This window comes from Stegodyphus dumicola, chromosome 6 (genome assembly GCF_044657685.1).
Source record: "Stegodyphus dumicola isolate Sdum_Otavi_A_Nest chromosome 6, ASM4465768v1".
In the NCBI taxonomy this organism is placed as follows: domain Eukaryota; kingdom Metazoa; phylum Arthropoda; class Arachnida; order Araneae; family Eresidae; genus Stegodyphus; species Stegodyphus dumicola.
In genome coordinates, this window is record NC_140773.1 from 188831118 (window position 1) to 188846714 (window position 15597).

General features: G+C 32.0%; 1 protein-coding gene across 2 annotated transcripts in view; it reads right to left on the bottom strand.

Moving 5' to 3' along the window:
- Window positions 1–10552: 10552 nt before the first annotated feature.
- LOC118185478 (3-hydroxyanthranilate 3,4-dioxygenase-like) overlaps window positions 10553–15597 on the bottom strand; it is a 168951-nt gene continuing 163906 nt past the window's right edge. For both annotated transcript variants that reach the window (XM_085819276.1, XM_085819275.1), the window contains 2 exons: window positions 12963–13045; window positions 10553–10752 (listed from right to left, as the gene is read on the bottom strand). In XM_085819276.1, the coding sequence (XP_085675402.1) occupies window positions 10689–10752; window positions 12963–13045 (147 nt within the window). In that variant the 3' untranslated portion in view covers window positions 10553–10688. The remainder of the gene's footprint in view (window positions 10753–12962; window positions 13046–15597) is intronic.

Below are 15597 nucleotides of genomic sequence, written 5' to 3' on the forward strand. Positions count from 1 at the left end.
TACGGGTTCTTCAGAACGAATTATCAAATCCTTTAGAAAAGTAAGGAATACAAAGCAGCAAGAAGACAAAAAATACTTGCTATTAGAGATAGCAAATCGACTTAAAAATGATTCTAATTGAATGTATCCCTGAAATGGTGGCGAAATAAAGTGTTTAACTCTAACACAATTAATGAGATACTATATTATATTTCTATAGGAACTTTTTTTATTTCCTATTAAATACAACATCTATTTATATTACTCTTTTTTAAAGTATCATTTATGAAAAATTTTGTATGGCTACGGCTAAAAGAATATTTGTGAAAATAAAAACGGATTATTTTGCTAAAGTCTATGAGCGGCTATTGACCTTGAATAGAGCTCAAATCGCTCAATAATTCTTTAATTTAATGATTAAAAATACTGCTTTTTTTTGCGTACCACCTATTTTTTCTCTTCCGTAGCACTAGTGGTACGCGTACTTGATAATCGCTGGTCTGCAAACTGAAGGATTTTTATACGGGTGCGCATAATAGCTGCACAGAACGAATTTGGTCAGCAATCAATCGCTTCATCAGAAATAACACAAATTTTGTGGAGGGAGAGTTTAATTCCTTCTTAGAGAATATATGTGAAAAAACGTGCTTGGCCACTTATTGGATGATAATATGTGAGAGTCTCTCTTAAAACCGATTGTAAGAATACATTTCCCGCCTAGAAAACCTTCTCTCTGAAAATAAGTTAAGTCAAAACTCTTTAACTATCTTTTATTTTGTGCTCCATTTTTCCCCCATCTTGTTTTATTCTGTGTTTTGCTAATTCATTTTTCCTTATGCTTTTAGCGTTACATAGGAATGTACGTTAAATGTAACTAAATACAAATTACAGCTTTGGGGCTATTTTAAAATTCGCACCAAGAGTCCAGGTAAAAGCATATTTTCACCCTACAAAATATATTGTTGAGAAATGCCCAGCTGCGGTGAGATAGCTTCCCTGCAAAGCGGCATTAGGATTGTCAGAAAATGGCAAGGAAAAGCGAGGTTGCCAGATTTGACGCGAAATTGCACATTTAGCGATATTTGGTGGCAAAATTGGCGATATGCCATAGATGGAACGAGAACATTCTAGAACACATTCTTAGCGGATTTCCTCGGGAATATTTTCGAGGGTAGATTAAACCTATATATACCCTGCCTATATACGGGAAAAGTAGTGTCTTGAATTCAGAAATTAGTTTCAGAGCGATCGACCGAGTCAAAAGGTGCATCTTAGTGCTTTTCCGTAAAGCTTTCTTCACAGTTATAGCCTGAAGGCTGTGTTGTTGAGTGTTTCAGCGTGTTTGTCGTAGTTTTTCGACTTTAAACGTGACATTCGAATTGTCCTGTGCAATACTGCTTACTGGCAAATATATTGTGTTTTGTTTCTTTATCGAGTGTTATCATCAACTTACTCCAAATCCAAGAACCCGTAGAAGGCAACAATATCAAGATCGGATCAACTATTAAACGGTAGATCTTTTTATGCTTAGCTTAATTTCTATCATAAAATTCTTCAAGCCAATTATTTGGAGGTGCCTTATTATCACAAAAGATAACTGCAGAAATTTTAGCCATGACTATTTTAGCAGCTAAAATGCTAAATTAAAAGCGGCATACTGCAAGAAGAACAGATGGCACAAGCAACAGTCGTTATTCATTGCTTTATTTATAACGAAAAGGTTACTGTTTTCCCCTTCATTCTCTCTAAATAAATACGTTCTCTACCAAAAATAAACTGAAAATTAAGTTAATTAATATACCTAAAATAATAATAATAAAAAAGACATTTGAAGATTTTTTATACGAGGTTTGTAAGTATACGGTGTGTACATGCGGTGGTTAGAATAAAGTGCTTCAGTATTGTTTTTTAGTCAAGATAACTTTTGTAAATAGTCTTTAGAAACTTATTTCGTATGCTTTTTTCTATTGAAAGAAAGATGAATGGATTTATTTTAGATTTTCCCCAATGATAACATTCTCTAGGAGGTTTCTTTTGTTCCTAATTTTCATTCGAGATTTAATTTCAGATCTCATCGGTAAACATACATGGCATTCAAGCTGAAATTTATCGCATTTTTCATTATCTTTGTCTTTCTATATATGAGTACATTTTGCTCTTGAAGTATCACATAAATTTTATTTACATAGATCATTGTTATGTACTTGCTGGTTTTTATTTCTTTTATTTTGTATATTTGTTTACGTTTATTTTATACTATTAACTATTTGTGTTACAACTTATTTTATTGTTCTTTGTGCACATCATCTTTGTTTTGCTTACATTTCATTTGAATAAAGTAAATATTTTTTCAAAGATTTCATTTCTCAGTTTTATTATATAATGTGAAGTAATGTTTAGATAAACATAGGGATTTTTACAACATAGGGATAACTAAATCTGCACTTTTACTTCCTTTAACGAAATAAAGGGAGTATTGTAATAGCAAAAAATTTCGGGTATCAGATTTCAATCCATTTTGACCGCTGTCGAATCCATTTAGACACTTTTGCGTGACATCTCTACCAACTGATAGAATAAAGGTCTCTAACTTTCAAAACGAATTGTAAAATGGGTTTAAAATGGATTCACGAAAGATTTTTTTCGTAACATTTGTACTTACGTACGTACTTATCTCGCATAACACAAAAACAAGTAGCTTCAGAACGTCGAAAGTTTTTACATAAAACTGCTATAACATATAGCTGAGCACCTCCCTTTACTGATTGTAATCAGCTATATATGTACCGACTCTGTTACCGGCTTCAGTGAGCTCAGATGTTTTTTCTCATGTGCTGGAAAATTGTGCTTCTTTTTTTTTTTTTTTTTTTTTTTTCTTTAAAAATGATTTGTGTTGTGCTTATGTTCTGGTAATGGTTTTTTATTCTGATTAGTATTAGTTTAATTTTCCATTTTGTAAGTTCAAGCCAAAAGTGTAGGCTTTCTGTACGTTCAAGAGGGGTCGCCTGTGAATATCTTGAGTTCAAATAAAAGGGTATTTATACACTCCTTCAGAGTTGTTATTTACGCTACAAGAACTTAGGGAATAGTCACTGCTCTTCTACTTTGCTTTTGGATGTTCGCACTTCAAATCTTAAAGAAGAGCAAAATATTACGTATCAAAATAAAATTAAGGAAAATAATTTGCAAATTTAAATCCAGGAAAAATGTATACAAATGTATAAAATAAAAAAAAATTGTAAATGAGCGGCAGATTTAATTGCAAATAATTTTAAACCCCAGTTTTAAACCTTGATGCCTATTGCTTTATTCAATAAATATGAAAGAAAAATTACATTAATAAAATGAAATGTATCCTATAGGCATATTCTTAAGAAAAAATATAAAATGGCAGAAAAGTTTCGTAATGAGCCTAATTTCTTTGCAAAATGTAGTACCTACGAAAGAAAAAAAGTTTTTCTAAATTTTTATAAGAAACAAAACTTTGTGTTTCTCTCATTTTAAGCGAGAAACTAAAAATGATTAAAGGTAAAAAGGACGGGGAAAACTAGATCTTTTGCATTGACATGTTAATTGAATTATAAATGAAGGGAATTTCTACAGTTAAGTCCATTGAACAACCATTTCGTATACAAGTGATTAAAGCTTCGAAAAGCACATACTTAGCCTCAATTCCCATTGCTTGATACCTGAATATTCTATGCATTTCAGTTCGTTGTTATGTTCAAATGTAATATGAAGAATTTTCCTGATTTCTTGGAGACGTCCTTAACGGAGGCATTCCTGTCCCATAAATAGACGAGTTTAGCATTTTCAAACTTAAATAATCCAATGAAATATGTAAAGGAAATCAGAAATGTTACACCAATGAATACATAAATTTTAAGAAAGCAATAGGGTTTTAATCCTATATAGCGTTATAATCTTATATGTATAACATTGTATATGCAGCGGGAAATTAAAGTATTGATTTGACTCCTTTTATTGCAAAATTTAATGCGATAAAGTTAAACCGAACCAGCAGTAGCTCGAAGATGTCTGTATATGAAAATAAATACACCTGAAAGTGATTTTCATAGTTGTGCCTAAATACTGCTTTTTTACTTCCTTGTGCGAAGTAAAGGAAGTACTGTAATCGTGAAAGTTTTCGGGTATCATATTTTAACGAAAATATCCAATTTGGCAGCTATCGAATATAATTTGACGATGTTTTGGTGTGACATGCGTAGATAAGAACAAAATAAAGGACTCTTTTTCCCAAAACGGGTTGCAAAAAGGATTTAAAATGGATTCAGAAGAGATTTTTTTTCGTGACGTCTGTACTCACATAAATCTTACATGTGCAAGATACATACCAAAAACGAGTAGCCTCAGAACGTTAAAATTTTGTGTATATTACTGCTATAACATGTAGTTGTGCAGCTCCTTTTGCCTTTCATTAATCTGCATGCAATAGTTGTAAAATTATCAACAATTTAAAAGCTGTTTAGGTGCGGCTAGGCCTAATTTTTTTACCATAGCTGCCATATTAGTTTATATTTGAAACTTAGCATAATAGTGAATTCAGTCAGTTTCTGCACCTTCAGGCTTTAGTGTTTGCCGAGTGGAACCAAAAGTGAACGTTAAGTTTTGTGCACCGAAAAGTCTGCGCTCTTGCCCGTTGGCCGAATTGCTTGTTTTTGCGTAGAAACTCTAATTTTAATTGTAAGAATGATTTGTTTTTAATTGTTTTAACTACATTTGGGGTTTTATATTTTTCTATATTTTTTAATTTTTGACAAAAATATTTTCAGGTTTTATGCATTTTTGCCTTGTTGCGAAATGAGAACTGAATTAATTGAATGAGAACTATATCTCTAATGAAATTTGACGAAATAAGATTAAAAGAAATGCAGCAAAAAATGCGCATAATTTAATATTCCGTGCAAGGAAGTCTAGTGGTGTACACATCAGATTTTTTTTAAATGGAAAATGTATTGTGAAACTTTATCACAATATTATAAGTATTTTTAACATATAAATAAATGCTTTTAATATATAGAATATGTCCCGAAGATGAAGTATATTCATTTGTAACCAGCTCATACAAAATTATTCGGATAAAATAACATGTTTTTACATTAAGAAAGAAGCTAGAATTTATAAAGCAGCTAGAATTTAATAACTCAAATATAATTTTTTAATCTTGTCAATTAGTGAACTTATTCGGAGATATTTCTTTAGTCAAAGTCTTAACCCAAAGAATTATTTCAGCTTTTCCTTTCAAAATAGTATTTAGAGACAATTATTTTCTGAAGCTTTAATTAATATTTTTAGTTGTTTTTCGTCTCAACCGCTTTTGTTTGAATGACATTCAGAAAACTGTATTTCATTAAAATAATATAAGATAAAATGCCTGAACGCATGTTCTAGAGTTTCAGTTTAATTTTTCTTTGTACTTTTGGGCTGATTGATTCGTACATAATCACAAAACCCTTCGGGAAAATATTCTCTTAAAAGCGCTTCTAATCTTTGTGTCACTGGTAAACATGTCTTTAGAATTAGCTTAAAGAAGCGATTACCTGTTTTCGTGTTTATTCTCTGCTAGACATGATAAAAGGATTAAAGTGAAAAATGTATTTTTAAGATTATGAATATTGTTTATGGAACTAGTTTACCTCCGATAATTGATCAACATTTTGAAGATTTCATGATGAAATTTTATTAACTCAGTCTATTATTATGGAATCTTTTTACATTGCTAATATATAAGAATTATAGATTTATTTTGATAGTTTATGGAGTCATCAGATTTAATGACTAACAATTAATAAAAGGACAGTAGAATCTTGTTTTTATTGTGGGATTTATGTTCATTAATTTAACTGTATAATTTTTTCTCATGCATATCTTAGCGGAATTTCCTTCAGCAAAAATACGTTTTTAACAATCATAAAGAAAAACAAAATAAAGGTAGTAAACGTATGAAAAATCAAAAGTGTCAAACCAACTTAATTTATCAAAATTTTCAAAAATTAGAATATTTCAGATGGTTTAATTACTTAAAAGAAATTCTTAAATTAATTAAGTACAGTTTCTTCACCATACTCTTCACATGCTGACGATTCTTCAGCTAATAATTGCATCCATATTTTCTGTATAAAACGTTTTTGCTTTCTGCTTTTAATTTTTTTTGTTTTAATTGCTGTCAGAACATAAAAGCTCTAAACATTAGTCTCAAATAAGATAAGGAATTCCACATTCCTTAGAACCTTCTTCACCCTCCCACTAGGCAGATAGTCCTCGAGTTGCTCGTCTTTAATTAACTTAACTTCTGCGTTGCCGCAGTAGTTAGCACGTCCAGCTAATAGCTGGATGATCCAGTGCTTGAATCCCGTGAGACCACAGATGAATTCTCCTGTTTCTCGCTCGCATAAAATGGTGACACCCAAACCAAAATATGGTGGACTCATCTCCAGTAATAAGACAGTGGACGGAAAAGAAGCGTACTAAAACTGGGCAATGCATTTTCTAAAAAGCATTATTTAATACATCTTGTGAGATTACTGTCAATAAAATTCAAAATTCTTGTATTTGTGATCGTCAAACTCGGATTAAAAATAAAGTCTGCAGCAAGGGTCTTGATTTAAAAGATACCTTCAAGAGACCGCTGCATATTTTCGCTTACTAACGGTCGGACATGATTGCTTGCCTGCCCACCTAAACAAGATAGGAATTTTCGAAAATTCAGTTTTCTCTCTGCAACTCCTTCTTTATCCTGCTCTAATAGAGATTTCTGTTTGAACCTTATTGGGAAGCTCGAGATCACATATAAAATTCTCTTTTTATTATTTTAACATTTTTACTTTTATTGTAAAAAGTAAAGGAAATATTGTAATCGCGAGCAATTTAGGATACTATTCCTTTTAACCGCTCCTGAATCCATTTGGGCGACATTTGTTTCGTGATATCTGCACGAACGGCAGGATAAAGGGTACTTTTTTTTTTTTTTTTTTTTTTTCAAAATTAATTGTAGAATGGATTCAGATGGGAAATTTTTCCGTAACGTTTGTACGTATGTACGTATCTATGTATCTCGCATAATTGAAGAAAGATTAACCGTGCAATGTTGAAATTTTGTATAGGAACTGCGATAACATCTACTTGCGCCCCTGCAATTTTTTTTTTTACAATCGATCGTACCAAGCGTATATATGTAAGATAAAAAATATAAAAATATAAAAACAAACTTTAAAAATATAAAAAGCAAACTTCTACTTTTAATTGGATATAACCTCTTTTATTTTTCATTTAATTTGGGGGGGGGGACTTCCTCTCTCTATCTTAAAAATAGCGCTATAAATCTAAACTGCGTCATTCAAATTAATCATACGATCCTATGTAACGCTTAATGTAGATACCTCTTGCCGAATCAAATAATTGTAAACCAAAACTTTTTTAACTCGGAACTGAAACTTTTTGAATCCCTCCCTTCTTCCTCTGAATCGCTGCGACACTCGCTCATGCTTTCCTCCTGACAAGACGCTTTGCGGCCACCTTCTTTGTTCACTGAAAATGTGCTGAGCTAGCAAAAATGTAGGGCACATAAGACGCTGGTCCGTATGTAAATCAAATATTGCGGATCCAGAATTGTTTTCTGCAATAATAAAATTATCTTGAATGCGGCCATATCCAATCCCTTACCCGGCTGGATGAGCTCTGTAGTTTATTCTTATATTTTGTTAAATAGTCCATTTTTTATTTGAAATTAATTGAATTAGATTGTTCTTATGATCTAGTTAAGGCTTTTAAGCCTTCAGTTTATCTGCATGCAATAGTTGTAGAATTATCAAGAATTTAAAAGTGTAAGTGAAGCTAACGTGACAGATTTGCTTTTATCAGAAATTCATACTGGTTTAATGAATGAATTAAGTTGGTGCACCAATTTCAGGATCATTCTCTCCAGCGGTGACTTGGCTAAATTTTGGTTCACCTAAAATTTTGTCTTCCTGTACGTTGGCACAATTATTGTTTTTGAATACAAACTCTAATTGCAAAAACTGTTTTATTAACTGTTTTTAATTGTATTCGGTGTTTTAGTTTACTTTATTTGAAAATTTATAATGAGCATGTTTTGAGTTTTTATGTATTTTTGCCTTCCCGTGGAGCGAGAACTGAACTGTTTTAATAAGAAATATATGTCCAGTAAAGTTCGAGGAAATTTGTTTAAATGAAGTCGTGCAAAAATATGTATAATTTAATAACGCGTACAAGGAAGCCATGTATAATCCACTTCAGATTTGTTTTCTTATTTTGTCTGAGTTTTGTTTCTGTTTTTAAATTTAACTGCATCTTATTGCATAAAGACAAACTCCAAAGATAATATAATAATAATGCTGATGACGATGTTGCTTCGTTACCATCAGGATTTGGTCAACTAGATCATGTCATTCCGTATGTGGGAGAAAATGTAAACACTTGCTGCATTCTCCCATAAGTGCTGTTGTGTTGTTCTCAGCTAGAAACTGAAAGATCCAGTTGATTTTTTTACGTTTCTAGCTCCTGAAAAGGCCTCGGGGTTGAAATCTGTTATCATGCAACTACATACCTATTATTAAACTGGTAAAATTTGATAAATTTTGATAAATTGTTACCATGGGGTAATATATTGAAAAGCGTTAATATCCATACCTAGTTAATAATCCATAGCTCGCGCTGCAGGTAAGCTAAAAAATGGCGTAATATGATAGTTTAATCCAGAATTACTTTAATAAGTCAGTTTAAACTAAATGAATGGTTAATAAACTAGTATAAACTGCACTTTAACTGTCAGGCCTTAACTTATTTATTTTCTAATATAAGGTGTTAAATAATTTCTAATATCTATAATTTAATAACAACGACCGAAAACAAGAAACACCTTAAGCACTTTCTAAGCAAATATTACACCCACATTTAAATGTTTTGCAAGCAGTTTATACTAGAAATGAATGTGGGAACTGCTCATTCACTAAAACCGAATGCTCATGCGCGGATATTCCACGAGCATTCCGACATTCAAAGCAGCTCACCGGAGCGGAAATGACGACAATAGCATCGAAAAGCGCAATCAGCTTCTCCGGAAGTGATTAACATATCCGAAAGCGGCTGCAAATTTCCGGAAGTTGCAAAACGGAAGCCTCTGGATTAACCTAGGATTGAGAGTGCCACAATAGGTGTGGTTCGTGAGGAGTTCAGATGGATAATTCAAGAAGAAAGCCTGAATCCTCGTGAACTGAAACTTCAGCTCCTTCTGGGATGATTTATTAAACGGATGAACGTATTTAATCGTCAGTGGGAGACAGTTGATGCATAATTAATTGAAATTACAAAATGCTTGAGAAAATACATTACTCACATTTGGGTTTGAAGCATTTATCGTTGAACTACAAAGTAAAAGGCGAAAATGCATTTTATTTCTAGCTTTTCATTTGGAGAATAATTTAGCTGCTTAGATTTCATATTTGAGAATTATTCTAATCTTTTACTCAATATTTTTCTTAGTTTAGGCTTTGTGATTAGTTTGTGATTAGTTTAGGCTTAGTTTAGGCTTTGTGATAACGATATTAAAAGGGATTCTCCACTTCAGCTTTATGGAAGCTTCGAATATTCTGAATATTATGATTCCAATACAGTTCCTTTATGTGTATAAAAAAACACAGTATTTTGACCAGCATTAATACAGAGTATACACAAATATCCATCTTATTTTTTGATCCCATTATCTGTTGCCTTCCATTCTTATTTTTTGAAAATTATAAAATTATTGATTCTGGTATTTTTAGCAGATGAGTTTGTTTAATGTACACTTAAGTCCGATATGACAATTTTTGAAAGATCATGGGTTTCTATGTAAATCTTTCTTTGTATGTTTGTTTACATGCATCTTTTTTTTTAAACTGACAAATTTAAAAAAAAAGTAACGTAAGTGTTATAAGTGGCGAAAAAATTTTAGATAAAACTCAGTTACATTAAACAGAGTTATTAGAATTCCTGTCTTGAAGTTACAAAAGATAAGTATTTATACATTTAAATGTTTGAAATTTCGAAAGTACTGTGTATGTATGTTTGTTGTTTGATTTTTTACATGAAGCTCCACAAATGGACTTTTGGAAAGAATGTTTTGTGCTAAATAAGGATATTTTCACAGTTCTTAAAATTAAAGGGGAAAAAATCAGAAATACTCTTTTCAGAAATCGAATTAGAAGTTAAAGAAAAGGATCGCTGTCAGACATCCATTTTATACTTATACACTTTTATCGGAAACCAAAATAATATTTTTATGAAATGTATATATTGATATTATATCTCAAGAATGAATGCTCAAATGGAAAGATGTCTTATTACAGCTTTACGCATGCTAACATGAGAATCTGGACTACAGTACAGGAATGTTTGTACTGAAACATGAAAAAGAATTTAATGTCTCAGAACTTTGACTCCTGAAAACTTAGCTATTTTGCATTACTAATGTTAAAAATACTACTATTTCACATAAGTTAGATACAGATGATCAAAGTTTCATTGGATTGACATACGAAATGAATAGCTTAAAAAATGTACAAAATATTTTATTGAAATTTAGTTTTACAAAAGAACTTTTGGATTAATACACATGCATCAACGATTGATTCTTGATATTAAATGCTTCTGTACGGCCACTTAAACGTGAAATCTTGATAATATATCTCTTAGTTTTCTGCATTCATTACTACGGATAGAGTCCTGCCTCCTGTTGAGTTTCTCAGCACGTACCTAAAAATCATAGAAGAAATTTAACAAAATGGCTTCGAGGAAAAACAAAGCTTAACATTTTATTATTTTATGCTTCAAAAACTTTTTATTTTTTTTTTTATTATTTTTTACTTCATTCCCCTTCTGTAGATTGTGAGAAATCAGTTAAGTGAAAGATAAAACCTCAAATAGCCAAATAAGTTGATTCAAAGTCTTATATTTATATTTGAACAATATCTAGTATTTTTGTATAATCAATCCGTTTCGCTAATGAACAATTCGTAAAGCAGTTTTTGGTAAGCATAGTTGTTGTCCATTATCAGACAGTCAGAACCTGCAGCTGTCTAAAACCAGCTGCTGTATTTCTTCGAACGGAAGATATTAGGGTGTACATCTATTACATTACATTCCTGAGCATTGTGGAAAGATATGCGTTTATTTAATCAGACTATACTACATCAATAATTTACAGCTTTCAAAAAAATTTTGTTTCTTTCATATTTAGTTATTCATATTCTGTCCATGGATTCTTCCTGATGAAATCATGTAATAACCAATTTAAAAACTTAACCTTCCAGCATGCGAGCTTGGCAATTTTACATGAGCACGCGGGTTTCGTATTTTTTACGACATCCGTTATTTTACCGTTTTTGGCACGAAAAACGACAGAAATGAGTGAATATTGACAATAAAATTGTTAAGAAATGAAATATTAATCATATTATTGCAAAATACATATGATATCACATTTAAATATAGGTAAATTATTTTTAAGATCTTATGTTAGTGAGATGGAAATGCAATGATATATTTCATTATAGAAAATTTTTAATTTATTATTTAATAATTATATTTTAAAATCGAAGCTAATTTTAATATTCATCAAAGACAAGTATAGACAATAAAAAAGGAAAACGCTTTGGTAGGAAAAAAGTAAGTTTAGCATTACTTACTTCTGCAAGGAAATTTACTTCTTACTGGTTACAAAAACGCAGTATTTTATTAACTAACTTTAATGCTTTTGTTTATTTCTAAAAAATAGAAATGAAAGAAAATAAGGAAAGGAAATCGCTATTGTTCTCCCATCCAAAGGTTTCCTTGTCTTCCTTTTCTTCATCAGATAATTCTTGAACAATCCGAGAAAAATCAGCTGATTGCACATATTTTTTTGCCATCAAAACCGATATAAAATTTACAGAGCCGAATGCATTCAAATTAAAATAATACGCTGCAATTAATAACACAAAAATACAAAACATTTGAGGAAAAAAATATTTTATGAATTTTAGAACACGACCACTCGCGCGTCGTAACTTTTATGAAAAAGCTGCCACGTAGCACAAAAGCCCAGTTAAAAAAAAAGTCAAATGACTTCCTGTTGGCGCATTCCATGATGTGGTAAATGGTAGAAGGGAGGAATAGAAATGACCGTCAGACGTCTCAGCTTCGATATGCGAAAAATGTGCATTAAAACTGAATTTGTCGTAAATTTTGGGCATACGTGCGTGCTGGAAGGTAAATAATCATTCATCATGGCCGATGTGAATGGATCTAAGTGACTGGAAATGGAAATTAGATTTCTGACAAGCAAAGGACTAGGGATGCACAAAGCACTGGTTTCAAGCCATACAGGCATTGCCAAGTCTAGGATTTATACTGCTTATCTTTTCATGGGTTCAAAAAGTAGTTGTCTGGAATACATTATCGATGTCGTGTGTCTTCAGCAAAGACAAACTGATACTTTTTTAATCGCTGTAAATCATTACCACGTGCTTGTCCTACCTCATCGTACATTTCCAGTCTTCTTGACGCGTTAGCAATGTGAAAGGATCTCTACGAAGCCCAGAGCCCCATTCCGAAGCAAATATGCAAACTCTAAAGAACTTTTTCTGAAACCGTCTAGTTTCAAGCATTTTACTCAATACCAACGAAGATAAAGAATGTATGTTCAGATGCGGGGAACACAGTTTCACGCAGTCTGCTGGAATGCTCAATATCTGATTATGAAAATTTCCATTTACTTCATTTAACCTGTATACTTACCTGCTTCCGAGGGTTGATATGTAATTTTATTATTAGATAAAAGTTTCTAAGATATATTTACAGATATGATACAAATATTATTGCCTTTTTCAATTTATTTAAAATTAAACAACAGGAAATGCACAATAATTCAACTTTAATTTTCTAACCTGAATGTATTTTCATTGCTTAATAATAATTACACTTACGTTTCACCAGCTTGCAGTAACATTGTTTGATTTTCTATAAATTCATATGTTTTGTTCCCTACTTCTACTTCAGATTTTCCTTCCTGTAATCAAATTAGTTTTTATGTAAATGCGTGTATGCATAATATATATGTAATACATTCTATAGAGTAAAGCATCAAATACAGGTAACCTGATTCTTTACTGCATGGATACATGACATGACATAACGGAGGAGAAAAACTGTGCAGACGTTACGTTGATTCAACACAGTTTTATTTAGTAATGCAGCAAGTCTTGACATGCATAAATATGTTCACACATCATCATTATGGTGTGCTATGCAGCCCTACAATTTTATACAGCATATATTTTTTTTAAAGAACGAGATGGTGCAGCAAACGATGTATGTTTTAGAAAGCAGCAAGAGATGTAGGATAAGGGCTGCACTTTAGTAGCAGCGATATTTATAGACAAAAGTTTTATTAATTTTGTTACGTGTGCACAGGTTCGTAACAGACTGAATGCACGCAGGTCCGGTGATAGATTAATACAATTTATTTTATCAAAAGAAACACTTCAGAGTTCTGGAACTTTCCACAGAAATACACGGACAGGTGTTCACAGTATCACAGAGAACAATCAGTAGATGCACTTCAAACTCCTAATAACGTAAACAGAATGCGATGCAAAGCGCATCTAGTGAGGGAAGTTTTGTCAGTACTCCGAACCCGCGCTGAACTAACAGCTAATAACAACAGCTGAGGGATTGATGCTCTTTCCGGTTTTATACAGTTTTGGAGACAAAAATTAATCGTCAAAACCGTTGCCAGCTTGGTGATATGTATAAAATCGTCTTTTTAACGAATTACTATAAAATCGTCTTTTTTAACGAAATTAATAAGTGTAATGCATCTCATATTTCAAAATTTAAAGAGTGTGGAAAAAAGAATTTAACGTAGATAAAAAGTACTTAAACAAAGAGCAATGAAAAGACTGTTGTGAAATGGCCCACGGCTAAGCGGTGAACTAGCTTCTCCCCAAAGCAGGCGAACTTAGGGTTGCCAGAAAGTTACAGGGAAAGGTAAGTTGCCACATGTGGCGTGAAATTTGCAATATCTCATAGACGAAGCGAGAACATTCTGGAACGCATTCTAAGAGGTTTTCTCGGAGGGGGGGAGTAGTTGAGTTCAGAGATTAACTTGAGAGCGACCAATCGAATTGAGAGCTGTATTTTAGTGCTTTGCCGTGAAGCTGTCTTAACCATTAAGCCTGAAGGCTGTGTTGCTGATTGTTTCACCGTGTTTTTCGTGTTTGAGTGTGAACGTGTCTTTTGAACTGTCACGTGTAATAGAGCTTACTGGCGAATAAATTGTGTTTTTTTTCATCATCAAATGTTATCATCAATTAGTCCAAATCCACGAACCCGTAGAACGCGATAATACTTTATGCAAAGCACGTTTATATCAGGTAATTTTCAGTCATATAAATGAATAACGGAAATCAATAGCCTATAAAGAAAGGAATATAATATTCTTTTCGATGTTAGATTTTTAGTCGCTTTACTATAAATGAACTTTATTATGCATAAATCGTCTGTTGGAATAAGTGAAAATTTACACTTCTTATATAAAGAAGGAAAACATCTCATTTGTTTCCCACATGATATTCAAATATATTTCCAAGTTTTCAAGGTATTTTCAGATATTAAAACCCCGATATCCGGAAGAAACACGTTCACAGCATTTCGGGGCGATAAGAATACTGAAGGCAATATGTTAATCAATATTAGTGCAATTCATATAAACAGAGTCCGCCGAAAACATCGCGGCAAAAGCATCGCCGACGAAAACGTCGTGTTACAAACCATCGCGGAATAAAAGAAAGCAAAGAGAAAACATCGCAGTTCTAAAACATCGTGGTACAAAATATCGTCGTCGAAAATAAAGCGGTTCAAAAACTTCGCGGTTTAAAAACATCGTAGTCGAAAATATCGTGGTAAAAAATAAAGTACCTATTAATCATCGCATGACGATAACACCGCACACATGCGTTTTTCAGGTTTTAAGAGCTGTAAATGCATTTTCGCATTAAGAGTTTGGAGGGCAAGAAGAAAGGTGGGATATTTTTACTTTTATATTTCATATTTTTGAATGAACTAATAAAATTTTGCTGAAAAAGTATGAAGGAAACTTAAGCATTTGGCAATTGAAACTGAGAAGAAAATTAATGCAGCTTATAACACTTAATAGAACTTTAAATTTATATAACTAATTAGCAAATGCCATTAAGAAATTAGTCTTTTTTAAAACGTTTTACTCATAATTTTCATGAAAAGTGGAGCCTAAAAATATTTAGTAAAAGGAAGATAAATAACTGCATGAGGTTACCTCTATAAAAATTGCCTAATTAATTATCAAATTACTTTCTTTAACGTTTATTAATCTGATACTGTTACTGTGTTTTGGTGAAAATTATACCTTGTTTTTTTTCCATTTATTCTTGAAGTTTCGTTAATATATCTTGCGCTTCCAAATCTTTACGCAAATATGTATCTCTAACTTTTCAAAACCTGAGAAACGCATGCGTGTGGTATGAACGTCATGCGATGATTTGTAGGTGCTTTATTTTTTACCACGATGTTTTCGAAGAACTT